At 34.3% G+C, this 27,145-nt stretch overlaps 4 protein-coding genes across 5 annotated transcripts; 3 read left to right on the plus strand and 1 right to left on the minus strand.

The window, feature by feature from the left end:
• Window positions 1-6,707: 6,707 nt before the first annotated feature.
• Window positions 6,708-10,188, minus strand: LOC125846562 (aminomethyltransferase, mitochondrial). Of its 2 annotated transcripts, none has more exons than XM_049526081.1 (4): window positions 10,015-10,188; window positions 8,702-9,272; window positions 7,791-7,909; window positions 6,708-7,369 (listed from the first exon to the last, which is right to left on the minus strand). In XM_049526081.1, exons 2-4 carry the CDS (start codon window positions 9,257-9,259, stop codon window positions 6,826-6,828), a joined length of 1,221 nt encoding a protein of 406 aa, XP_049382038.1. In that variant the 5' UTR covers window positions 9,260-9,272; window positions 10,015-10,188; the 3' UTR covers window positions 6,708-6,825. The 2 variants fall into 2 exon arrangements, with proteins under 2 accessions (XP_049382038.1, XP_049382039.1); XM_049526082.1 differs by having other exon boundaries at window positions 10,018-10,153.
• Window positions 10,189-11,431: 1,243 nt separating this feature from the next.
• Window positions 11,432-16,028, plus strand: LOC125849134 (peroxisomal membrane protein PMP22-like). Its single transcript, XM_049529156.1, has 7 exons — window positions 11,432-11,676; window positions 11,949-12,047; window positions 13,685-13,786; window positions 14,098-14,173; window positions 15,222-15,292; window positions 15,383-15,468; window positions 15,588-16,028. The coding sequence occupies exons 1-7, from the start codon at window positions 11,605-11,607 to the stop codon at window positions 15,637-15,639; spliced, it is 558 nt and encodes a 185-aa protein (XP_049385113.1). The 5' UTR covers window positions 11,432-11,604; the 3' UTR covers window positions 15,640-16,028.
• A 1,967-nt stretch (window positions 16,029-17,995) lies between these two features.
• Window positions 17,996-19,305, plus strand: LOC125848766 (probable F-box protein At4g22030). Its single transcript, XM_049528691.1, has one exon. It carries the CDS (start codon window positions 17,996-17,998, stop codon window positions 19,238-19,240), a length of 1,245 nt encoding a protein of 414 aa, XP_049384648.1. The 3' UTR covers window positions 19,241-19,305.
• A 4,917-nt stretch (window positions 19,306-24,222) lies between these two features.
• On the plus strand, window positions 24,223-25,503 carry LOC125849012 (probable F-box protein At4g22030). Its single transcript, XM_049528985.1, has one exon. The coding sequence runs from the start codon at window positions 24,223-24,225 to the stop codon at window positions 25,501-25,503; it is 1,281 nt and encodes a 426-aa protein (XP_049384942.1).
• The last annotated feature ends 1,642 nt before the right edge of the window (window positions 25,504-27,145 follow it).

The raw sequence follows: 27,145 nt of genomic DNA on the forward strand, positions 1-27,145 counted from the left end.
TATTTTTAAAGTGATTTTCAATTTAGCTCAATACTAACCTAATTCTAGCCCATATTGTAAGATTTACTTTCATTTGGATTATTTTTTTTATGAGTTAGGGCTTGGGTTCCGAATCTTGGATCTATGGTCTCAGGTCGAGGTCATGGTGGGGGATCGGGTATGGATTCCTGAGTTAGGATCTGTTAACATTCATGGCTGTGAATGTTCTAGAGGCAAAGCAAAGGAAAAAAGAAGAAGCTGAAAGAAGAATCTGAAAGAGAATCTCAATTCACATAAATTTCAACTTAATGAATCAGTTACACATCAATAGTATTTATACAATCTGAATTAAGCTTCAATTAGTAAACCTCTTAGTTGTCACTCTAACTAACTAGCTAACTAACTTCTAACCACTTCTTAACAGCTTGAGTTACTACTAACTCATCTTTGGTTACATCAACTTGCCTCTTGGTTTAACACCCTCTCTCGAGTTGATGGTTGAAACAGGTTCTTAAGTCCAATTTTACTTACTAATATTCATGTTGAGATCTTCCCAAGCCTTTTGTAAGTATGCCTGCCAGTTGCTCTTCTGTTGATACATGATCAGTTCTAATCATGCCTTGAGTGATTCTTTCTCTTACAAATTGACAATCAATGTCAATATGTTTAGTTCTTTCATGGAATATAGGATTTGCTGCTATTTGAATTGCAACTTTACTATCACACATTAGGTCTATAGGTTGTTTAATATGCACTCCCAATTCTCTGAACAACCCTATCAGCCAAGTGAGTTCTGCAGTACATGCAGCCATGCTTTTAAACTCAGCTTCAGCTGAACTTCTTGACACAGTCTCCTGTTTCTTGGACTTCCAGGAGATTACAGCTCTACCAAACTTCACCAAATGCCCAGTAACAGATTTTCTTGTTTCCAGACAAGCACCCCAGTCTGAATCACAATAGGGAAATAGTTGACTAGTAGCTTGAGATGGCATCAGTAAGCCCATTCCTGGTGAGCCCTTGATATATCTTACAACTCTCAGTGCAGCTTCCATATGAGATCTTTTTGGACAATGCATGTATTAGCTAAGGACTTGAACTGCAAAAGCTATGTCCAACCTGGTCATTGTTAGGTACAAAAGTTTCCCAATCAGCCTTTGATAAGCTGTAGGATCTTTCAAAGTTTCATCACTGTGTTCTGTCTTGGTAGATATATTTTTGTCATATTCCACAGAAGTCAATTTCTGATTAACTTCAAGTGGTGCATTGACTAGCTTTGATCCACTCAGACCAGTTTCTGAAACTAACTCTAATGCATATTTTCTTTGGCATATCATGATTCCCTCTTGTGATCTAGCTACTTCAATCCCCAAGAAGAACTTAAGTTCTCCAAGATCTTTCATCTTGAATTTGAGCTTCAAATCTTCCCTTGCTTTTTGATCAAGACCAAATTATTTCCAGTAACTAGTAAGTCATCTACATACACTAGAATTATCACCAACTCTTCTCCTGACTTCTTGGTAAACAGCGAGTAATCATAATGACTTTGAGTGAATCCCATCTGAATAAGAGCATAAATCAGTTTCTTATTCCACTGTCTTGGAGCTTGTTTAAGTCCATACAATGACTTATGAAGTTTGCAGACTATCTTAGACTCCCCCTGTCTGGCAAACCCTTCAGGAATATGCATATACACCTCTTCCACCAAATCACGATTTAAAAAAGCATTATGGACATCTATCTGAAAAATACACCACTGTTTGGAAGCTGCAAGTGCTATTAAAGACCTGACAGTGACCATTCTAGCAACAGGAGAAAAAGTCTCAGAGTAATCTATACCAGCCTGTTAGCTATAACCCTTTGCTACTAAACGAGCCTTGTACCTTTCCACCTCACCAGAAGATTTATATTTCACTTTGTACACCCACTTACAGCCAATAGGAACCTTACCAGGAGGAAGTTTTACAACAGACCAGGTGTGATTGAGTTCTAAAGCATCTATTTCAAGTTGCATAGCCTGTACCCAAGATGGATCTGAGGAAGCTTGCTGGAAAGAGGAAGGTTCAGAGATAGAGGAGTAGGCATGGAGGACATGTTTATACGATTGTGAAAGATGAGAATAAGAATCATAAGAGGACATGGGATAGATACAAGTGTGAGAGGAGGGAGTAACAAAATCAGTCATCCAGCTGGGAGGATGTCTGATTCTGGTAGATTTTCTTGGTTCAACTGGTGAGGAAATTTGTGGTGGAAGCTGAGAAATAGGCTGAGGAATAGGCTGAGGAGGTGGTGGGCTTGGAGAAGGACTACTAAAAGGAACTTCCAAATTAGAGAATTGCAGAACAGGAAACATAAGAGAACCAAGAGACTTGGTATGAAGGAAAGGAAATATGGACTCATGAAACACTATATTTCTACTGACAAAAAAGGATTGGGACTGAAGATCATAGATGGAGTAACCTTTCTTTGTGGAGGAGTATCCCATGAAGACACCAGGAATTGCTCTAGCAGCAAATTTGCAAATTTGTCTGAAATGGATGTGGTGGAGGCATAACTCAAACACCCAAACACCCTTAAATGGGATAGGGAAGGAGGATGTTTGTAGAGAAGTTCAAAAGAGGACTTGAAATGTAACAATTTCGAGGGCACTCTATTAATGATGTACACAGCAGTAGTGACACATTCCCCCCAGAACTTCAAGGGTACTCCAGCTTGAAACCTAAGAGACCTGGCTACATTTAGTATAGTTCTGTGTTTTCTTTCTATCACCCCATTTTGTTGTGGGGTGTAGACACAGGAACTCTGATGCAAAAATGCCAAGAGTAGACATAAGAAGTTGAAATTCAGTGCTAAAAAATTCACAACCATTATCAGTTCGTAGCACCTTAACAGTGGTAGAAAACAGATTCATTACTCCTGTAAGAAAATCTCGTAGAACAACAATAGCTTCATACTTGAATTACAGCAGAAACAACCATGTGTATCTAGAGTAATCATCAACAATAGTGAGAAAGTATCTTTTATTGTTATGAGAGGGAACTCTATAAGGACCCCATATATCACAATGCAACATATCGAATGAAGACTTAGAACTAGACCTACTAATCTGAAAAGGTAATTTTGTGTGTTTAGCTAAAGGACAGACAGCGCATACAAAATCAGACCTTTGGTTAATAGAACTTGCACAGCTATAAGAAGAACACTGTTGAGAATGAGTGACAGTGTTGTCCTTCAACACATACAACCCCTGACTCTCTCTACCAATCCCCTTCACCATGCCAGTGGAGAGATCCTGAAACAAGCAAAAGTTAGGAAAGAATGCCACAGAGCATTGTAATTCCTTAGTCAACTTGGAAACGGATAGCAAGTTAAACTGGAAATCTGGTAGGAATAAAACATTAGTGACCATATCATTTAAAACATAGGAGCTTCCAGTATGAGATACTTGTACTGTCCCTCCTGTAGGTAGATAAACCTTGCTCTTCTCAGGATTTGAAACCTCAGTATAATGAGATAGCAGATGATAATTTGAGGTCATATGATTGGATGCACATGTATCCACTATCCAACTAGTATCTACATTATTAGAAAGGGAAACAGTCTGTATACCTGCATTTGCAGTCTGAGTGGGAACTGTCTCCTCATTACCTTTGCTAATCATCTGAATAATCTGAGAGTATTGCTCTTGAGTGAAATATGGAGGAAGGGAACCATGTGAACTTGCACTGGTTTGAGTAGTTCCTAGATTGCATTGAGCTGTTGTCTCAGAATCACTAGAACAATTCACTCCGGATTCAGAATGACCATAGCTTCCTACTTGATTAGCAAACACTTCTTTCTTCTTAGATGAGGGCCACTCAGGTGGATACCTAATCAGTTTGTAACACTTCTCTTTGGTGTGACCATTATAGTTACAATACTCACATATGATTGAGCTTTTCTTTGGTGGTCTAACTCCACTTGCAGGAGGCATCCTGCTTGAGTAGTTTCCTCCAGAACTGGAGCCTCCTCCTGAAAAGTTTCTCCTTGAATTCATGGTACCTCCGCTGTAGATATTCCTATCATTATTTACTCTAGTTCCTACTTTATGACTGAAGAAACCTGCTCCTTCAATAGAATCAGCTACCTGACTTACTGGTGATAAACTAGCTATGAATCTCTGACTTTCCTGACTAATTACCAGTGAGTAGGCCTTATTTAGAGTAGGAAGCAGAGACACCATTAAAAGTTGACTTCTACATTGAGCATATGTTTCATTAAGGCCCATGAGAAACTGTAAAAGTCTCTGATAACTACAGTGTTAAGAGTAATTGCGAGATTCAGGACAATTACACCCTGGACATGGTATGAGTGCATCAAATTCATCCTAGAGAGTTCTCATTTTAGAGAAATAATCAGATATAGACTGGGTTCCTTGTGTAAGAGTAACGATCTCCCTATGAAGATAGAATATTCTAGAGCCATTAATAGTATCGAATCTCTCCTGTAAATCAAGCCACACCTTGTGAGCATTCGAAGCATAGATGATGCTGCTCAAAAGATCAGATTTCACAGCATTCATGATCCATGACAGCACTACAGCATTCACTTTCTCCCATTAATCATGTAAGGATGCATCAAACTTATCTTTAGTGTGCCTTCCATCGACAAATCCTAATTTACTATTTCCTAGCAAACCTAATTTCATAGATCTGCTCCACAGAGCATAATTTGCAGATCTAGTAAGCTGAAGAGAAACAAGAGAACTACCTGGAGTATAATTTGGATGAAGAAACAGATGGTGATTGTGATCAATCACAACTCGATTTGTGCCTAGAACAGAAGAAGACGTAGGATCAGTGTTTACACTATCCATTACCATGATATGTATCTTTCTGCTACGCTGAAACTGATGAACTGAGCTTTAGACGATCCTTCTTGCAGATCGAGGCTCTGATACCATGTTAACATTCATGGCTGTGAATGTTCTAGAGGCAAAGCAGAGGAAAAAAGTAGAAGCTGAAAGAGAATCTCAATTCACATAAATTCCAACTTAATGAATCAGTTACACATCAATAGTATTTATACAATCTGAATTAAGCTTCAATTAGTAAACCTCTTAGTTGTCACTCTAACTAACTAGCTAACTAACTTCTAACCACTTCTTAACAGCTTGAGTTACTACTAACTCATCTGTGGTTACATCAACTTGCCTCTTGGTTTAACAGGATCAAGTCTCAAGTCTTGAGTCCCGAATCAGCTCGAATCTCAGGTTAGAATTGTTTCTTGGTAAGGGTCCTAGGTAATTTGGATTATTTTTTTTATGAGTTAGGGGTCGGGTTCTGAATCTTGGATCTATGGTCTTGGGTCAAGGTCATGGTGGAGGATCGGGTATGGATTCCTGAGTTAGGATCAACTCTCAAGTCTTGAGTCCCGAATCAGCTCGAATCTCAGGTTATAATTGTTTCTTGGTAAGGGTCCTAGGTAATTTGGATTAGTTTTTTATGAGTTAGGGCTCGGGTTCCGAATCTTGGATCTATGGTCTCGGGTTGAGGTCATGGTGGGGGATAGGGTATGGATTCCTGAGTTAGGATCAAGTCTCAAGTCTTGAGTCCTGAATCAGCTCGAATCTTAGGTTAGAATTGTTTCTTGGTAAGGGTCCTAGGTAATGGTCGGGGATCAGGTTTCGAGTCCCAAGTTAGGGCTCAAGTCTTGGTTTTCTGGTCAAATTTGAGGCTCAGGTTTTGAGTTAAGGTTGGAAGTCATTTTCGTAATGCCAAAAATAAAATAAATACAAAGTGACCTTCTGAGGTCGGTTTCTTTAATAAATAAAAGCTATAAAAGCTGACCTCTCGAAGTCATTTTATTTTCAAAATAAATTAATCGATCAAATTTAATATTTTTTTATCTTCTTTATTTTTTTTGCAAAAAAACTTATCTGACCTCATAATGTGTTTCTTTTTTGCGAAAATATAAATTTAAAGAGTATAAAACCGACCTCTTGAGCTTGGTTTCTGTGTCAATTTCCGAGGTAGGGTTGAGGCTCAGGTCAGATCATGAGTCTTATGTCCCAAGTTCCGAGTCAAGGCTTGATTCCTTGGTTTCAGGAGTGGACTATTAAAAAAAATGGGACAAATTAGCGGATCATAATCCAACCCATTTTTAGCCCAAGCAACTTTTGGGTTGAGTTTAGCCCAACCTATTTATTAACTCTAACTCATTTTAACTTGATCAATTTCAACATAATCCGCTCTTTTGATACCCCTAATTTGGTGTATAATTAGGGGAGAACTTTTTCCCTTGGGAGTAGGGTCTTTGAATGCCAGATAAGGAAAAGCAAAAAGAAAAATTATGTGATTAGGTTGGTGCATCTTTCTCTCATTTTATATGATTCTGCAAAAGTTAATAGAAGTTTTTAATTGTTGCATAGTAAGTAGTAACAAAATTAACTTTGGCAACATAAGATGGACGCCAGAATCACATATAATGTGGCTCATCACATTTACATTTGTCATTGCAAATATGGTGCTTAGGCATTCTCTTAATACCCTTGATATGATACTTCAAGTACCTTCCATTATACTACCTCTTCAAAACTGATCTATAATTCATGTACACACTACACTACATTTACTGAGATCATGCAACACTGCGATAATGCCAGAGGAAGGCAAAAGGGAAAATACCCATATCATGCAAGGAAGAAAGAAAGAAAGAAAGAAAGTGGTCCATGTTGCATTGAAAGGAACTCATAAGCAAAAAACAGCCACATGTAGATTGAAGTATTCCGGTTATACTTTCACTAAAAACAGTAAGAACAAGGTAGAAATTAGAGGAATCAACAAGTTTTTAAGAGGCAACAAAGAGTTATTATGGCTTGTAGTACTTGGTGGGAACAAAAGGCATCTTGGTAACCACCCCATCATAAGACTTCCCTCGAATCACAATCTTGACATTGGTCCCTGCCTTGTGGTTACCCGTTTTTACGTATCCCATTGCTATGTTCTTCTTAAGACAAGGGCTGAAACCACCACTGGTGATTTCTCCAATATTTTGTCCATTTGAATCTTGAATTTCACTGTGACTTCTAGGGGGTGGGCCTGAAGAGAAAAAGCCAACTCGCCTGATTTTAGGACCTTCTTCAATTTGCTTTAGTATTACCTCAGCACCAAGGAAGCCTCCTTCTGCCCTTCTTCTCTTCCCTATGGCCCATGTTAGCCCTGCCTCTACAGGTGTTATGTGCTGCTCCATGTCATTACCGTATAAGCACAATCCAGCCTCGAGACGAAGACTGTCACGAGCTCCTAAACCAGTTAACCGAATCTTCCCTTCTGATTTCTCCAGAAGAGCTTTTGCAAGATCAAGAGCATTTTCTGAAGGTACTGAAATTTCAAATCCATCTTCACCAGTATACCTGAAAACCACTCAAAATGCAGACTATGTCAGAGGGGCTGTCGCAAGTCAAGATTACTTGCGCAAGGATCAAGTGCCAAGCATACATCAGAAGTAGGAAATGATTGCATAAGAAAATAGCTCACTGAATGACAAGAAACATTGAGAAGTTCCTTTATGGATACAGTTGTAGCTGTTTTACACATTAATGTGCAATAACAAAGGGGTATTCGACCATAACAGAAGCCAGGTTAATCCATTATTAAACAATTAAAGAAGGAACTAACCAAGAAAAATGCTTGGACCTTTTTTCATTTATCTGAAGTGATTTTGATTTTGAAATTTTTGAATTTTGAAAAAGTTTATCAAACCAAAGGATTGCTTTTTCTCGGGCGCAGATTCAGCACTCAATTTTGAAGAGGAAAGCAAGAGCAGAAGCATACCCTGTCCTTGTGAGGAAGCATGGTGCCCCATTGATATCCAAAACCCTGAATTCCCCAAAGAACATCTTGCTCAAATCATCTTTTGTCAGATATTGAAGAACTGGAGCAGCAAGGGGCCCCTGAACAAAAGAAGTCAAGAAAAATAATCTGTAACTAGCGAAACAATTAAACAACTTAAAGAAGTGAAATGAAAAAAAAATATTTCCTGAAAAGCAGAAAATGAAAGAGATTAATTATTTCCTGAAAAGCAGTGAAATGAAAGAAATTATTTCCTGAAAATCAAAGACATAGTTCGAGAGATGCATTGAAAGAAAATAAGATTCATTAATTGTGCGGAAGATGAAGATTATTTGGTAAATATCTAGCAAGTTGCACATTCTTTTAGTCGGTTGAAGGAGTTGGGTGAGAGGAGGGGGTGGAAAACTATTGCTAGCACAGAAGTGTGCCCCAAAACTGATGAAAATAAAGTTTTAGATAAGTAAGAAAGAACAGAAGGGCGAGGGATTAATATGCATGGATTCGGCAATATTTGCACAAAGGGAAAGAAAATAACTTACTGCATCAAAAGAAAATTACTTAGTGATACAATGAGAAAAGGTCATCCGGAAAGTATATTCATTTGGATCTATACATTATCACCAGATATGATCAAGTGCAAATTACCTTAAGCTAGAAAAATCCCACATTTCTACAGATAAGTCTGATAATTCTATGTGCTGAATATTTTTGACATTCTGTATCCACTGGGATGTTGGATATCATTTTCTCATATCCTTGACTACTAAAGCGCCCTTTTTCAATCTTTGATCAGTTCTTAGTGCATGTGATTAGCATTATTACTTACTTCATGATAAAAGAATATTTATATACAGCATATAGCATGTATCAATTGTTGGAAAGAGCGCGCTAACCTGAAGGGCTAAAAGAGATCTCTCATCATGGATGTGCCATGAAACATCACCACCCTTTGACTTGAATGATTTCATGTGCTCCTCAATGTGTGCAAGATCCTTGTCCCTGCAACCCGCATTTACAACAAGGTATATGTGATCATTAGTCACCTTGGTGACCACTGAATCATCAATTGCACCTCCCTTCTCATTTGTGAAAACTGTGAGAGAACCAGTCCCAGGAGCAAGCCCAGCAACATCAGCAATAACAAGCTTTTCCAGGAAAGGGATAGTATCTTTCCCCTTGAGGCTTAGCCCACACATATGAGAAACATCAAAGAGACTACCATTCTCCCTACAATTTACTGTAGAGTCCATAATTGAGTCCTTATACTGGATAGGCATACTCCAACCAGCGAAAGGCACCATCTTTCCCCCATTGACAACATGGAAGTCATATAGAACAGTCTTCTTCAGATCAGCATCTGAAGCAAAGCATCTACGACCAATAGTCTTCTTATCAGCCTGAGCCAGACGTCTGGTGATCGATTGTCCAAGTTGCCACAATCCTCCTCTCATCTTTCCAAACAATCTAAACAGTTTACAGACAAATCATCAAAATCCAAACAATGAGACTGATCATTTTTCAAGGCAAAAAGTTGAATCCATCTAATTCAAAAATATCAAAATCATACTGAGAAACTACCAAAAACACCATTCCTAGTGATAACAAGAACAAACAGAAAGTCGGAACATGTAAATAATAACTAACTTGTAAATCATCTAGGAATGCAAAACTTTCTGTGTCAATTTTTTTCTCAATAAGTATTCAATAATTTAACTTTTCATGAGACACTTTGTACAAGAACAGTCAAAATGGCAATAGCTAAAGTAAAAGAAGAACTTAAAGAGCATATAAACTTTCACAAATAGATGGATTAATCCGTTTGATTCAATAACTTTCAATAGTACTCTTTCTTAACTGCTTTATCCATCCTAAATCACATCACAACTTCTCAATGTTGAACTCCCTGAACCAACCACTTTAGAATTGTTCGACATTCTTGATGTAATTTAGCCTATCCTAGGATTATAACAACATTAAATCAATCAGGGGCAATTGTTTTTATCTGTTTGAAGGCGGAGGAACTCCATGAAAGTTCAATCTAGTGTGAAAAATCGGACAACATTCAGCAGTTCAGATCCAAATAGAATGATCTATAAGGTGATACAATGACAGATCTCTGAAAGAGAAAAAAAAATACAATCTTGTGTTTTAAGATTAATGGTAATTACATGAGAAGAATTGAAGAAGAGATAACAAGAAGACTTACCACCTTGCAAAAAGATTGAATCTTTTTGTATTCTTGAAAAGATAAATCTGAGAGCTTATAAGAGTTTATTCATACCAGCTGATATATGGGCAAAGAAAAAAGACAAGGCCTTTTTTATCTGATAAATACCAATCTTGGTGTTGTGGTAGGCAACAAGGAATATTTATATTTTTTAAATATGTAAAAAAAAAAATGAAAAAAAGAAGAAGATTTGTTGGTGGTGAAGAGTGGGTGGAGGAGGCTTTCTATTTCAAATAGAGAACTCATCTTTAGTGAGTGGTAGGAATTTGGATACTCCCTCTCTCTCCTTCCCCTTTTGGATTTGGCTCTTTGGTTGGTATGGGTGGTATTTTTATTCAGTTGACATGGCATTTTCACAAGCCCTCTAACTCTATTTTTTTTCCCTTTATTCATCGAATTTATGTCTAATCAGGTATAGATTACTTTAAAAAATGAAGTCATCTCTTATTATGATAGAAAAATATAAATTCAATTAGAGTATTAGTTATAAGAGATATAAATTATAGACAAATTAAAGACCAACACAAAATTGGACCAAAAGGTAGATGAGCATTTTCTCTCTTTTTTTTGGTACTTTTGATGCCTGTGTTGGGCTCTTTTTCTATTTAGAAGAAATCTGAGGGCTGGGCTTTAGGCCATGGCCTATTAAGCTCAAAGCTCACAACTTGTTTGCCTACAAGCCCACATGAGAAATCAGTGTTCTCAAGGCCCAAATCAGATCGTCACCTCCAATATTCTTCTTAAAATAATTCTTTTTGTAAATAGATTCCTCACAAAGTTTATTACAAGTAGACAAATAAAATGGTCTCCATTGTTTAACAATTAGCAATAGGTGTGTTCTGTTTAAATATTTGTATAGTGCATTTACATTCAATGAATAGAAATATTTTTTTTTATTTGGAATTTTTTTAGGAGTTATGTTTGATCATATTTTTATTTTGGAATTGAAATGTATTTTTAAAAGAAATATGAAATATGATTTAAACAAAGTTCTTAAAAAAAACAAAAATTATGATAGTTTTGAAGGAAAAATTAAAAAGTAAAAAAAAAAGGAGAATAGAGTTTCGACTATTTTCAAAATTTCAAATACAACTTAAAATCATTTCACGGTCAAATATTGATTTTAAAAAAAATGATTTTTTTATGGCTCAACGTCTTTATTCTTTTCGATCCATAAATTTCAAATAAAATAAAAAGTACTTCCTCTATCTCTATTTATCAGTCTAATTTTGACATGACACACCTATTAAAAATAATAATTAATATAATAAATTTATTATTTTATTAATTATAAAATTCCAAAATCAATTTACGAAGTTCAACTTTTCGAAAAACTTACAAGTAAAAAGGGACCGGAGGAGTATATTTGGAATGTTTCGCCATTACCTACAAATTTGGCTGTTTTAAATGGTCCCACGCAATGTGACACCTGCCAAATTTAGTCGCAGATTCACCAAATTGGTCTCAATGTAAAGGAAGTCAAAGAAGCGAGTGAGTAAACTTATAAGATCGAATCTGTTCGTCTTCTCAAATCTTGAAGGCGAACAAAGTGAAGAAAGACAAAGAAGAATGGGATCAATAGCGAAAAAGGGTCTCCAACAGTACTTGCTACAGCTTCAGCAACACCCTTTACGAACAAAGGTCAAACCTTTTACCCAATTTCTTTACCAATCTTTTTTGTTTTTCTTTTCAACTTTTTTTTTTAATTATTTGTGAAGAGAGGTTTTGGGATATTTTGAATTGTTTGCTCAATTGTGATGTGGGTCTTATTTAATTTGTCGAGAAGTTGCTATTTTGATACAAAGATTTCATCTTTTTCTTCTGCATTTTCTTTGAAGTTTTTCCCAACTTTTCTGAAGTTTTAGCAGAATTAGTACTGGAATAATCTATGATAGTTGAATCCTTGATGGCAGGCAATAACGGCGGGAGTGTTGTCGGCGATCAGTGATATAGTAGCTCAGAAGATCACTGGCATTCAGAAACTTCAAGTCAGACGCCTTCTTCTCAAAGTGGTACGGTTCCTCTACCTTCTATTTGCAGAGGTTTATATTTCGAGTACTAAAAAAGAACATTTATGGTATAATGGAGGTCATAATTGCAATTTGTAAGCACTCCCATGGTTGCATTTACGTATCTGAGCTTGAGTACGACTTTGTAAATTTCATGATGCTTTTAACAATTTTTTTCCTTCGATTCAGAAAGAAGTATCAGTGAAGTTTCATATACTGGCCTGAGTGCCTCATGTTTGGCTTAGAGGTTCGCTGTCTGTGTCTTTACATAAAAAATCTGCTTGGTTCTGTAACACTAGTACACTACCTTAAACCCTAGTCTCTTTCATTGCTTTTCTGATGATGGTGGTAACCAGCCAGTTTATGTGCATCTACTAATACTCCAGGCAGCCTGATATAACCCATAATTACTTGTATTTGTAAACCTGTCCATCAAGGTTAGAAAATAGAACAAACACTCAATGTTGCAGCTGGGATTCGAACTCCTATGCCTCGACTACTCAGCCTTAAACCATGGTGTCTTTTATGTAATACCAAGTACAGATCAATTTTAGCCTCTTAAGTGCATCAGGTACGGAAACTAAATATAAAAAGCAAACTAATGCAGTGTCAACATGCTCTTTGGCTTGGATGGAAGTGGTAAGTTTGCTTTTAAAATGTAACCCAGGGCAATATGATCAGCTTTTCTCAAATTTGTCTTAAAATGACATGATTAACATGCCGAAGAGAGTGCTTTATTTTTTTTGTTCTAGAGAATCCCAGCCCAATCTCTTTCGGTTTTGGGTACATATTTCGGTTGTGCCCATCTAGGGTTGAATGGGTTAAGTTTAATTTCAGATTCTAGTGTTTCTTCTAAATGAAAATTTTACAACTTACGGGAAAAAGTGTTTTGGTTATGAGCCACAAAGGATGTTACAGATATATTTCTTCTTGTGCTGAAATCTCTTTACTCATACTGGTCCTACTGCACAAAGGCTTCTGCACTGAGTATTGGGACGGTAGCCTCTGTTTTTTTTTTTTTTTTTCTTATAACCGAGAAATCCGTCTGTGACCCGCCCTTTGGACCAATCTGTTGCGTTAGAGAGGTGCTATTTCTGGCTAATCCTTTAATTTTCTATTTAAATTGTCAAGTCCTAAAACTGGAGTGGGATCTTTGAAGTTAGAACTGTAGCATGTGGATTATTATTACTTGTCACACCACTGACCTAGGAAATTAGGAGTCAGAAGAAAGGTTAAGTGTTTCAAAAAATTGACAACTAACTAGTATGGATGCTGCTTGAAATAGCTTCAATATCTTGAGTTGCCTTTGAGGTTTGAGAATCCGAATACTGAGCAAGTAGTTGCCACTTGCCAGTGAGCATACAAAGTTAAAGTTCATCTCCTGGCTAACTTTAGTCACAACGAGTGAATGGATATAGAGGATTCATACAACCGACTCCAACTAGCTTGTTATTTAGGCGGAATTGTTGTCGGTGTAGGTTAAGTTTAGTTGCAATTCTGTGTCAATTTCAGGGTTGTTATTAACACTGCATGGCAAAATCATTTGATTCATTTGGTATCATTTGTTTCATATTCATCTACTTTGCGAATAAGTTGGTATTTGGGATGTCATCATCTGCTTTGCCTGTAACTACATGCAGCTTTTTGGTGTTGCCTATCTTGGACCATTTGGGCATTTTCTTCACTTATTACTGGACAAACTTTTCAAGGGGAAGAGAGACAAGAGTACAGTTGCCAAAAAGGTACTAAACCCTCTCTTCTTTGGATGATTTTGTATGTTTCACAAAAATAGGATATGGTATGTTGTACATGGATGTTACACATTACCTTGTTCTTTATGGATCTGATCTACCTCGTACGTGGATCTATATCAATAGAACTGCTTGACTGTATACTCATGACCTGGTAAATTGCTACACTTGCCTACTTGAAAGTTTCACTTGTTTATCGTTTTGCTAAATAATGTTACCAGATAGAGAAAGAAGTAAATAAGTAAATAAACAGTGAGCTGATAAATATACAAGAATGTGAACTTGCATTTTGATTATTTCAGGTGTTGCTGGAACAAATTACTTCGTCACCCTGGAATAACTTGCTTTTTATGGTTTACTATGGATTAGTTATTGAAAGTGAGTTTTTCTTTTGAGTTACCACTGCCGTTTAACATTCTGACATATAAACTATTGCGTGGTATACCATCACACCAAAACTCAACATCACATTCTACAACTAAACGTTCAAGTAGACAAAAGTGTCCTTAAGCAATCAAATTAGGATTGTTATCTAAGAACTCAAAGGGACTAATTATAGACATAACCTTCAATTTAAAAGAGTTACAACAGCAACAAACATTTTATTCATGTGGCTAAAAGAAAAAAGGGAAACAAAAGGTTAAAAACTATTGGTTTCTGGCCATCTTTTGAATTCAATTTTAGCAAAAGCATTTCATCTACAGAAACACATTGTTTTGTTACGAAAATTATTCAATTTGCACGTTCAAACAGTTTATCTCTTTAAACCCTTACAATTGTACAAAGCTTGATAAGGTACTTAGTTTTTGCCATGTGAGAGCCTCAAATCCTTTGTTTATGTTTCTAGTTTAACGAAAATTTTGCGTAATTATTTCCCATTTTTCTTCTTTTTCCCTTTGGACCTTGTGGGAAATATCCTCAAAATGAGCAGATTACTGAAAACAATCTCTACTTTACTTCAATGAGTGTTTTATTCAAATAAATATTTATATTATGTTTGGCTGGGGTAAAAAGAGAGACGGTGTGAGCGGAGGATGTTTAAAAAGAAAAGCGATATGGGGTTTTCTACACTTTTTTACTGACAAAGTAATAGAGGAGCTTTTGAACCCTCTGAAAGAGGGACTGAAGAAGTTGTAGCACTCTTCCATAAACTAGTGAAAGGAGGATATATATCCTTTTTACCTTCCATCCTATCCTAGAAACAATTAAAAGAGATGATGGATGCTCTATAAAAAGAAATAAAACCATGAGTTTCTCATTTCCTTACATATTTCTTCTCCTTCGTCGAGCCATATTTAGTACAAGTTTTTGAAAGCTGCTGAAAGGGAGCTTAAGTTTGTTTACCTTCCATTAGCTAGAGGTATGATTATGTACACAGAACAACAAATCTTACTGAATATTTAATATTATTTTGTATTTTGCACAGAGAGACCCTGGATCCAGGTGAAATCTAATATCAAGAGAGAATATCCAAGAGTGCAGTATACAGCGTGGGCGGTTAGTCAAATTTGCCCTCTCCCAAATCCAATGTTTTTTGTTCTATTCTACAGTGAATGATAATTCTAATTATTGTTTATAAATGTGCAGTTTTGGCCAGTCGTTGGGTGGGTAAATCACTTGTATGTTCCGCTGCAATTAAGAGTAATCTTTCACAGCATTATTGCATGTTGCTGGTATGCACCACAATTTCCCTTCTTGTTACTGTTTCTGCTACTGTCAAACATGTTCCATATCTATGATTTCACAGTGTTGTAATGTTGTTAATGCTCTATGTTCTTTTATCGATTTGTAGGGGAATATTTTTGAATCTACGTGCAAGGTCGATGGTTTTGAAAAAAGCTTGAAATCCTCAAAGTTGATTCATGAACATGGCAACATCTCCTTGTGTTAGTTGAATTGAAAATGGTAGCTTGGAATTGCTTGTTTTGTTTTGATTTTCATGTTTTCGCTGATCCCTCATAACCAAGACAAAGTTCATTTAGTAATAAATTGGTTGTAATTGTCCGGTGTCGTCGATCAAGTGCTAGGCAGAATATTGCACACATGGTAATGTGAAAAGTTGTCAGTTCGAAAAAAGTAACGCCCTTCGAATGTGACTCAAAAAAGCAAGATTGTGGCAAGAGATGACAGTGAATTATGTTTCACAATTCAACATTGTTAATGTAGCCATATTGTTTTGGCATTTGACCAAATTGAAACTGAGTTGCTGCTATCTGTATACCAAGTCCTGGATGGTTGGTGTTATTCATCATTGCCTAGTACACCATCTAAGTGCGCTTTTCTAAATTTTCTCAGACAATATTTTGGAATGTAAACATGAGAATTTCTCAAACTACTTTTCAACATAAGCAATTTGATAATAGGTATTGTTTTTGGTCAATTAAACCTTTCAAATTATTTGTCATTTCAGAAAAAACGGAATATCATTTACATACACTGTTCCCCACCCCCAACCCTAAATTTACATTTTAGTGTTCGAATTAATAGGTTAGACATTTGAGGGAGAGATAAATAGTACTTACCACAAATACAATGAAATGAAGAAAATTTAACATGTGAATCTTGATTTGTTGGAAAACAAGTATGTGCATTGAGCTAGAATTTTAGCTCAGGTAGTAACAGGTCAACACGGTACACTAGTATAGAGCTGAACATGAGGTATATACACATAAAACAACTTTAGTAAAGTAAAAACTGATGAGCTTTAGTATTTCAACAGTGGCTGGCTGGTATAAGAATTTTCTGATATTTGAAATATAGTTGAGTATATTTGACAGTCTTATTATATATTCATATCCCTTGAAATTTGAATCGACAAGTACTCATATTATATGTCCAAATTTGGATTTATTTCAATTTGTGAAACTACAGTATCCAAAAAATTTGCCTAATTAAAATCCACGTGATTTGAAAGAAAAAACAGCTACTCCGTGTTTCAATACATCTTTTGGTTCATGTTTTTGGAATTTTTTTCATGTGTTCTCATTAAAATTAATCATATAAAATATGTCATTTCTTTTAATTATATATATTCACCTCAATAAATAGTAAAATTTCTATATGAGGTTGATGCACATAATTAAAGGAGATGACATATTTTATGTGGTTAACTTAACTATACAATAGACAAATGAAAACACACACAAAAGTTTATGTGCAATTTGAACACATGAAAATCAACTCAATAGACGAATGATAACACGCAAAATGGAACAAAACTTAATTCAAATCTCTAAATAAAATATCTTCACAAATTTAGGAGAACGACTATGTATTAAGCCAAAAAAACAACACAAGGGGTTTGTTAACACGTGCTCCTTCCTACATGGTGTGCTAATTCAGTATGGCTAATTCTCATCATTTTGCAACTCAGGTTGGTGTAATAATTTGATTGTGCCAAGGGGAAATAAAAAAAAAGCATGATGGATTTTATCGAGAACAGATAGCTAATATCTGGTGGATAATTAAATACTTATTAGCATTGGATTTTTTTGTATCAAATTATACAAAATTTATTATAATTAATTAAATTAAGTAATGATAGATGTTAACGAATCATGATTAGGTGTTAAAGAGATCTATGTACACATATATGCCACATAATTAATTTGGTTTAAATATCAGTTGCATAAAAGTTTTTTTACATGTTTCCTCAAAATAAATGTAACAGCTAAATGATTGTAAATTGTATTTTTTTTTCTCATCTATTTATTATTATATTGCTATTTGCAACTGATTGGTTAATAAAGTGAATCCACTTATATAATTTTTTTGTTAACAAGAATAATTCTTAATTTGACGAAATTAATGTGGTTCACTCTTAATTATATTTATACCAAGTACCTAATTGGATACACGGATTAAGAGTTGATCAAGGGTCTTAATTATATAATTTTGCTATATTGAAAGTCAATAAGAGTAAGTACAATCAGACCTAGTAGCCAAAATAAGAAATAGTCTTCTTGGCCATATTGTACCCATTCAATTCAAACTTTGAATAACGCAACCTACTATTATTGCCCTTTTTTTAATTCAGTCAAATCAATCTAATTTCTGTTAACTACTATCCCTATAATAATCTATATATACATCCCATGTTCTGTCTTTTTATATCATAATAATCATAAATCAAAAACTCAACTTTGGGTTTTCTCCTCTTTGTTTTTCAATCAACTAATATCAATTGAAGTAACAAATACGATGACAATCGTTCTACAATCGTCAAATTTCTTGAATTCATCAACATCATGTAGAAAGGGATTTATTAGAGCGAATATTAATACCCCGAATAATCAGACATATAAAATCTCCCTTCCTAGGCTTCAAAAAAGAGCTAGATTAGCACAGGAACAAGAGTTGATTAGTGTGTTCTCAACTAGTGGTAGCCCAATTGAGAAACAAATTAGCCCTTCAAGAAGAAGTGATCCTCTGGTGATCGAGAAGCTTTACGCGATCAAGGAGGCAGTTGCGGATAGAGTGGAGATGCATAGAAATATTGGGGAACAGAGGAGTCAATGGAGCAGTATGCTTTTGACATCAATTAATGGGATTACTCTTGCTGCTGCTACGATGGTTGGAATTGCAGCTAGTAGTAGTGGTGATTCTGTTTTGGGACTAAAAATGTCATCCACTTTGATGTATTTGGCTGCTACTGGTATGTTGGTGGCCATGAACCAAATTCAGCCATCCCAATTGGCTGAAGAACAAAGAAATGCAGCTAGGTTGTTTCAGGCTCTATATAACCAAATCGAAACAACTTTATCAATCGGTCACCCTTTGAGTATTGATGTGAAAGAAGCTATGGACAGAGTATTGGCTCTTGACAAGGCTTATCCATTACCTCTTCTAGGCGGAATGCTAGAGAAATTTCCATCTTCTGTTGAACCTGCTGTTTGGTGGCCTCAACAACGTCGAAGGCAGCCTAAAAGGGTCAATGACAATTGGAATGGATGGAATGGTAAACTGGAGGAGGAAATGAAGGAAATAATGGGAGTATTAGGCAGAAAAGACCAAGAAGAATATATTAGGCTGGGGGAGAAGGCATTGAAATTCAACAAGTTTTTAGCCATGTCCGGTCCATTGCTCACGGGCTTAGCAGCAGTTGGCTCTGCATTTGCAGATCATTCTCCTCATGGATCATGGGCAGCCATGCTTGGAATTGTTGGTGGCGCATTGGCAAGTGTAGTTAACACAGTAGAGCATGGTGGACAAGTTGGAATGGTATTTGAAATGTATAGGAGCAACGCCGGTTTCTTCCAGTACATGCAAGAATCTATTGAATCAAACTTGACAGAAACAGAAATGGAAAGAAGAGAAAATGGTGAAGTGTTTGAATTGAAGCTGGCTTTGAAATTAGGAAGGAGCTTATCAGATCTAAGAAATCTTGCTGCTGCTTCTTTATCAAAGGGAGAAGAAATCGACGAATTTGGGAGCAAGCTTTTCTAAGTTTTAACTGCTTAGTGTATAATGCATTGGCAAAATGCAGTAGTACATATTAATGTTTATGCAAATAGGACTAACTCATTCTTTGTAAGGCCATCTTGCAAGTTGCACAGTAAATGGCAAGCTTGTTTGATCCTTAATTATTATTTTTGACTCTATACAAGAAATGAATTACTTGATCATTTATTGTCTTTCAATTTTTTACTCATTCTTTCGATTCAAATGTTGATTGCTTATAACAGTTTCTCAGGCTATCTTGCAAGCTTTAAATCGTTTGATGTTTTTTTCTTATTTCTTGGCTCCATGAGAAATGAATCATCTCTTTAGTTCAACTGCTTTCTTGAATTCAAGCTTTAATTATGCATTTGATAATGAGTGAACCAAAACAAAACCTGAGATCATGTGTGTTTAAGTAGTGATCAATAGAAGACTAAATTCGAAACTTTGAATAATAAAAAAGTGAGCGTGTGATCGACTTGAGTTTTAAACTTAAAGGGAGTTGTAAAACTGTGACCTCTCTAAAAGAGGTGGGCGGGTTAAAGAGAATGACTGACAGACTTTCACGTTGATAATTAACTTTGGAAGATGGGGAAGGAGGAGGGCTCAAGAAAGCGGGTCAAATCAAAGAAACGGCAGACATGCTTCTAGTCTGACAAATATTTGACGAAGAGCGGACTGACGAGGACGGGCCAAAGGAATGACAACATGCTTTTTCGCTGACAAATTTCTGAAGAAAGGGTGCTCATAATACCTTAGGTCAATCTCACATCGTGGAGGTCTTTATGAGGCATATTGTAGTTTGTAAGTCATAACACAAGTTCACGTGATATGCACACTTTTGTGCTATAAATATACCAATTACAATGCGTATCATGAGCTCATGCTTTAGTCGTCAAGGTGTAGACTGTAGTGGTTGGTTGGGTAGTATATAGGGAGTAATATAATACCCCTCCAGTAAAAATGACAATATTTCTTAATTTAAATAGTTTCTCATCTTAAACCGTTAAAAAAGTATTTGATTGGTTCAACTAGGTTATCACCTTCAAATTGTATAAGGTTATTATTATCACCTGCAAATACCCCTACGGCTTGCCGTGCCCAGTAAGTCGGTAACCAAATTGTGTGTAAATATTCTTTAAGCTATCATATCAATATATGATGTATCCAACAAACTAAACACTTAGATACATGAGTGTCATACCAGTACATTCATATTTATCATAGAAGTATCTAACATTAATTTCATGTATTTAATTTGTTATATGTATCTAGTATTTATTTGATGTATCAAGTATCAATTGCATATGTTATATCCAAAAACATGTATCTTGAATACATAGTAAGCATATACATCTAATTATGTGTATCTAAATATTAATATGCAAAAAGAAGAAGCATATACATCTAATTATGTGTATCTGAATTTCATATGTTATATCCAAAAACATGTATCTCAAATACATAATAAGCATATACATTTAATTATGTGTATCTAAATATGAAATGTAGTTGAAACACATGAATTTAAGAGCAAATCATGACTGTAGAGTATGTTGTATCATTAATATCATGGTGTTGTTAAAAATCATGTATCCGAAATTTAATGGTGGATACATATACATGTTCAGATACCCCATTACTAAAAATACAAACTCAGATCTTAATTAGGATTACTACTTATTGGATACACATGTTTCAAGGGCTATATCGAAGTAATATTGGTACTACCACATCCATGTCACAATAACCAAAGAAAGCCTTAAAAAACGCCAGCAAACAAAAACTCTCTACAATATTCCCTTTGATCCTTTTGCGTCGTGGCATAGCATAATCAAAACTAAGATCCATTTCTTTCGAAGACAAACAATCAAGACCCACTCTGAATTGAAAATTTTCTCTATAGCAGTTACTTTGATTTGATCTAGTTATAAATGAACAATACAGAATAATATTTGGGTTCAGGAGAATTTGTTGGTCATGGTGATGATATCTTGAGAAGAAGAGAGTAGATTAGCTATTGTTGGAATGAAATTGTACGGTGAAATTTGAGTGATAAATATGGGAGGGAGAATTAAGAGATAGTGGTTGATTTGGAGTGAAAGAGTTAATTAAGCAGATACTTAATCAATCCTAATTTTAAGGGATGTGGGTATCTAATTGTATCTTCAAATAATATATTAATATATGGTATAAAATAATAAAAGTGGTAATAAATATAATTGTTTGAAAGTAAAGATAATATCAGTATATATAATAGTGATGTATGTCTAATAAGGTAGTTTATGTAAAAATGACAATATTTCTTAATTTAAATAATTTTTCATCTTAAACCGTTTAAAAAGTATTGGATTAGTTCAGCTAGGTTATCACCTTCAAATTGTATAAGGTTATTATTATCACCTTCAAATACCCCTACGGCTGGCCGTGCCCAGTAAGTCGGTAACCAAATTGTGTGTAAATATTCTTTAAGCTATCAATGGATAAGCTTGAATTTGCAACTATTTTTATTGGAGAATTAAGTGTATACCTCATGAATTAGTAACAGTCCCCCTTCCCCACACCCCCACTTTATAAGAATTAAGAGCATGCTCTGATAGTGAAATTAAGTCTTTCCCTAGCTCACACCCCCAAAAGCTAGCTCAAAAAGAGGAGGATTGTCCAATCCTTATACAGAGTTCACCCATCTCATTAACCATCAATGTGAGACTTTTTACTTAAACAAATTAGAGTCCCAAAACCTTAGATCGTGATTTGAATATTTAGGTAAAAAATTGAATTCTTGGTCTAAATGGGTTTCGAGGGGTATTTTGGTCATAACAATCTTTTTTTTAAATCCAACGTTTTCATTGATTTCGAAACATGTTTTATGAAGAATTTTTACTATTGGTTTGTGTTTATAGGATCCCTGATAAGTTTCGAGGGTCAAAAAGATATTTTAAAGGTTGCTAATCGATGCACACTTTTAGGGACAGAAAAATATACTTTTATCGACGGAAGTTCTCCATTGTTCTCTAAAGCAGGAGTACTGGATTTCTATTCGTACCGTCACTTTTCATGTTTTTTGTTAGCATTGATATAATTAATTGCAACTTCCTTCGTGTTATGTCCAGTCATATTTAAAAAATATATGATCAAAGTGAAAAAGATAAAATAACAAAATGGAATTGATTAATTATACTTCTCATCGCATATTACGTACGTAAAGCTTAAATTTTGAAAATAAATATATGCAACTTATATGTTTATTTAACTCTTAAATTTAAATAATTACAATACGTTAGTATATAAATTCCTAAGATTATATATGTTGATCTTTATTAAAGCCAATGAGTTTAATATAAAGGTAAATATAGTACTATAAAAAAACCGATCCTCCAATAGTATGAATGTAGTTCTAATTAAGCAATGGGTTCTTTAACCCTTTATAGTCTTATAATATTATCAGTAATCGAACTTTTATATTAAAATATGCCAGAATTAAGAGCATGAAACTACAAAAAGTGAATGAAAAGGATAAAAAATGCCTTTAAATTATGTGAAATGAATAAAAATGTCCTTCGTTTATGGTTTGGTTCAAAAATGTCCACGCCGTCAATATTTTGATCCAAAAATGACCTTATTGTTATTTAATGGATCAAAAATGTTAATTTTCTAAATAAACATATCATTTATTTTCTTTTTAACACATTCTTTTTTAATAATATTTTTATAATTAGTAAATATTTATCATACTTCAATTCAAAAAAATAAATTATTTTATTATAATTATTTTTATCTTTATATGAATAAAAATAAATGATGGATATATTATATTCTTATATATATGACATATATTATCGAAAGGGTAAAGTTATTCTATTTTAATTGATAAAATGAGATTAAGAAGAAAAAAATTATTTCCTACATTTTTTTTGTTAAAGTAATTTTAAAAGAAAGAAAACAAGAATAGGGCTCTTAGTAATATTTTAATTTGGAAGAAGATGTGTTTAAAAAGAAAAGAAATAATATATATATATATATATATATATATATATATTATTGACCCTTTTGTAACTATAGAGACATTTCTGGACCAAAGTATTAATAGTAAAAACGTTTCTGAACTAAAATATTAATGGCAAAAGCATATTCTAACCAAACTATAAATAAAGAACATTTTTATTCATTTTACTTAGTTTAAGAGCATTTTTTTTATCCTTTTTCCCTTATTTTTGTATGGAGAGAATGATGTATTGCCACCTCCCTTTGATATCATCAATCATGGAGGCTGAAGTATTACAATAGAGACCACCATGGGTCATGGGTGCGTTAGCTTTGAATATGAGAAAAATAATGTAGTATAATAGTTTATTAGTAGGATAAATATTTATCCTCACAATGTGTTTATATCAAATTAATTAAAATATTATAATTAGTTAATTCAATAAAATGAAAATACATATTAATTAATCAGGATCAATTGCTAGTTATATATGTTTAACACATATATTTATCGACTAAGTATAAATATTCGATAAAAAATGTTTGTAATGACAAATGACACTACAAGTACCACGGTTAACATCTATTATTACAGTTTACCAAAGAAGTCAAAGAAACTGATTTTTTCGCGAATGTTGTCTCTATAAAATATGTATTCAAATAGTCAGGTCAGCCTTTGACACTTTGAGAATCAATTATAAGCTTTTTAATAAATATTTGACATATTAATATTGACAAATATGGTCCTCACAAGTTACATCCCAAATCAATATTCTCAACATCTCATATATACATCTTGTTAGTATTAAAATGAATTTTTCAACATTGTTTTGTATTTATTTGACATAATGTGGGATTTTCAATATTTGTTTCGAAATTGATCTCTNCAACAATTTTTTCATAATCACAACTAAATCCATTTTTTCTTTACCATAATCTCTCTACTACACTAAAAACTTTTCCATCCTAAATCAGTTAACATCCCATTGGAGAAATTAGAAAAGATGACAATCCTCCAATCTTCAAGTTTCTTGAATTCTGTTGCCTCAACATCATCCAATTACAGTTGTAAAAGAGGATTGATAAGAGCTACTATTAATATTCCAAGAATTAAAACAAGCAAAATCTCTCTTCCGAATCTTCAATCAGTGCATGAACAAGATTTGATTAGCTACTCAACCATAGTAAACAACGATAACCTAGTCGAGATACAACTTAGCCCAGCTACAACAAGAAGCCATATGGTTAATGGTCCTGATCCCCTGGTTATCGAGAAGCTTTACGCGATCAAGGAGGCAGTTGCAGATAGAGTTGAGATGCATAAAAATATCGGAGAACAGAGAAGCCAATGGAACAGTTTGCTTTTAACATCCATTAATGGGATAACTCTAGCAGCTGCTACAATGGCTGGCATTGCAGCTAGTAGTAGTGGTGATTCTGTTTTGGGACTAAAAATGTCATCTACTATCATGTATTTGGCTGCTACTGGCATGTTGACCATCATCAACACGATTCAACCATCCCAGCTTGCTGAAGAACAACGCAACGCAACAAGGCTTTTCCAAGATCTATATAACCAAATCGAAACAACTTTATCAATCGGTCATCCTTCGGGTATTGATGTGAAAGAAGCTATGGACAGAGTATTGTCTCTTGACAAGGCTTACCCTCTTCCTCTTCTTGGTGTAATGCTAGAGAAATTTCCATCTTCTGTTGAACCTGCTGTTTGGTGGCCTCAACAACGTCGAAGACAGACTAAAAGTGTCAACAACAACAATTGGAACGGATGGAATAGTAAACTGGAGGAGGAAATGAAGGAAATAATGGGAGTATTAGGAAGAAAAGACCAAGAAGAATATATTAGCCTAGGGAAAAAGGCATTGAAATTGAACAAGTTTTTAGCCATGTCCGGTCCATTGCTTACAGGCCTAGCAGCAATTGGCTCAATGTTTATTGAATCTGATTCTGCTTCTCATGGATCCAATTGGCCTGCTATGTTAGGAATTGTTGGTGGAGCATTGGCGAGTGTAGTTAACACAGTTGAACATGGTGGACAAGTTGGAATGGTATTCGAGATGTATAGAAGCAACGCTGGTTTTTTCGAGTACATGAAAGAATCCATTGAATCAAACTTGATGGAAACAGAAACGGAGAGAAGAGAAAACGGTGAAGTGTTTGAAATGAAAGTGGCTTTGAAGTTAGGAAGGAGCTTATCAGATCTGAGAAATCTTGCTTCTTCTTCTTCTTCTTCATTGAAGGAAGAGTTTGCAAGCAAGCTTTTTTAATGTTTTAAAGTAACTGTTTATTGTACAAGAGTAGGGGTTAGCTAACTCATTCTTTTGATTCAATTGTTAATTATCAAATGACTTGATTTATTCGTTTATCTTATTTATTTATACTCCATGAGGAATGAATCTTCTCTTTAAGCTTAACTGCTTTTCTGAATTAGTGACGTATGCAACAAAAACAATTTAAAGAAGTAAATAAAAAACTAATTACCATAAGACATAATGCTAAAAGAACACAAGCATATTAATACTTCATGCATGACTTGTTTTTCGATAGAGTAAATCAATGTAAGAAAATCAACATAATATATATAATTAAAAATTAAATACACTTGGGACCCGTTTGGTAGGAAGTATTAATCAAAATAGTCCATGGATTAAAATTTAGTCCAACAAAAACATTGTTTGGTTACTATATTTAACCTAATCCGTGGATTAGTTATACCTTATACAAGGTCTTATCTAGTCCCTAAAAAAGGGAAAAATAACTAATCCAAGGTTTAACAATCCTTGGATAAGACCCTAACTCTTTTTTCCTATTTTTTTTTTTGCAATTTAATGCTCTTTTTTTTTATATGAGAATATTTATAAATATTCTTTTAAATTCTCCAAATTCGTTCCATGTGATTTGATGATTTCACAAATTAATATTTTTTTTCTCCATGTATGATTTGTTATATTAGGTTGGTTTTTTCATTTTTTTTTTTTTAAATGAAGTTAGTCGATTGACCTCTTGAACAATTTTTTTTTAAAAAAAAGCTTTGTGTATTTCAACAATTTAAGTAGAGCTTAAATCTATGTTAAGTTCAAGGTATATTTTACCAACAAAAAAATTAGAAATATACCGTGCTATCAAGGATCTCTATGGTGGCATATCACACCTCAAAATTAATAATAATTTATTTAATATATTCTAGTATTTAACTTGACAAATTAAATGAAATATAAAATCTCATAATAACTCAAGGGTATAATAGGAAAGAAACTTTTTCTAGAATTTTAAACCAAACATAAGATTAAATAGGAAACAATGAACCAAACACTTGATAAAAACTAATTCCTGCATTACTAAATCCTGCATTACTAATCCATGCATTAGTAATCCCTGCATTATGCATCTTTGTACCAAACGACCCCCAATAGTTAATACGTACTTCCTCTGTTCCTAATTACTTGTCCACTTTTGAATTGACACACATATTAAGAAAGTAATTATTGACATAGTGAGTTTACCATTTTACCCCTATTAATTATGAAGTTGTATGGATTAAAACTTTAGATTTTCAAAAAGTTCTACATTTTCAAAGTAATTAATTGAAGGTATAATAGGTAAAAAGAATCTGTCATTTCTTGATTTATCAAAATGAACAAGTAATTAGGGACAACTAAAAATGGAAGAGTGGACAAGTTGTTAGCTTTTTCCCTTTTTCTTGGGGATCCGATTCTTCTCCATTTCTCTTCTCTCCATATTCCCCAAATTCTAGCCTGGATTGGAGACACATGTCATAGTTAGGACTTTGATTTAATTAATTATATCTCAATCATTAATTCTAAACTATGACATGTGTCTCTAATCCAAGCTAGAACTTGGAGAAAATGGGGAGAAAAGAAATTGAGAGAAGCCTGATCCTTTCTTCTT

Source organism: Solanum stenotomum, chromosome 12 (assembly GCF_019186545.1).
Source record: "Solanum stenotomum isolate F172 chromosome 12, ASM1918654v1, whole genome shotgun sequence".
NCBI lineage: Eukaryota > Viridiplantae > Streptophyta > Magnoliopsida > Solanales > Solanaceae > Solanum > Solanum stenotomum.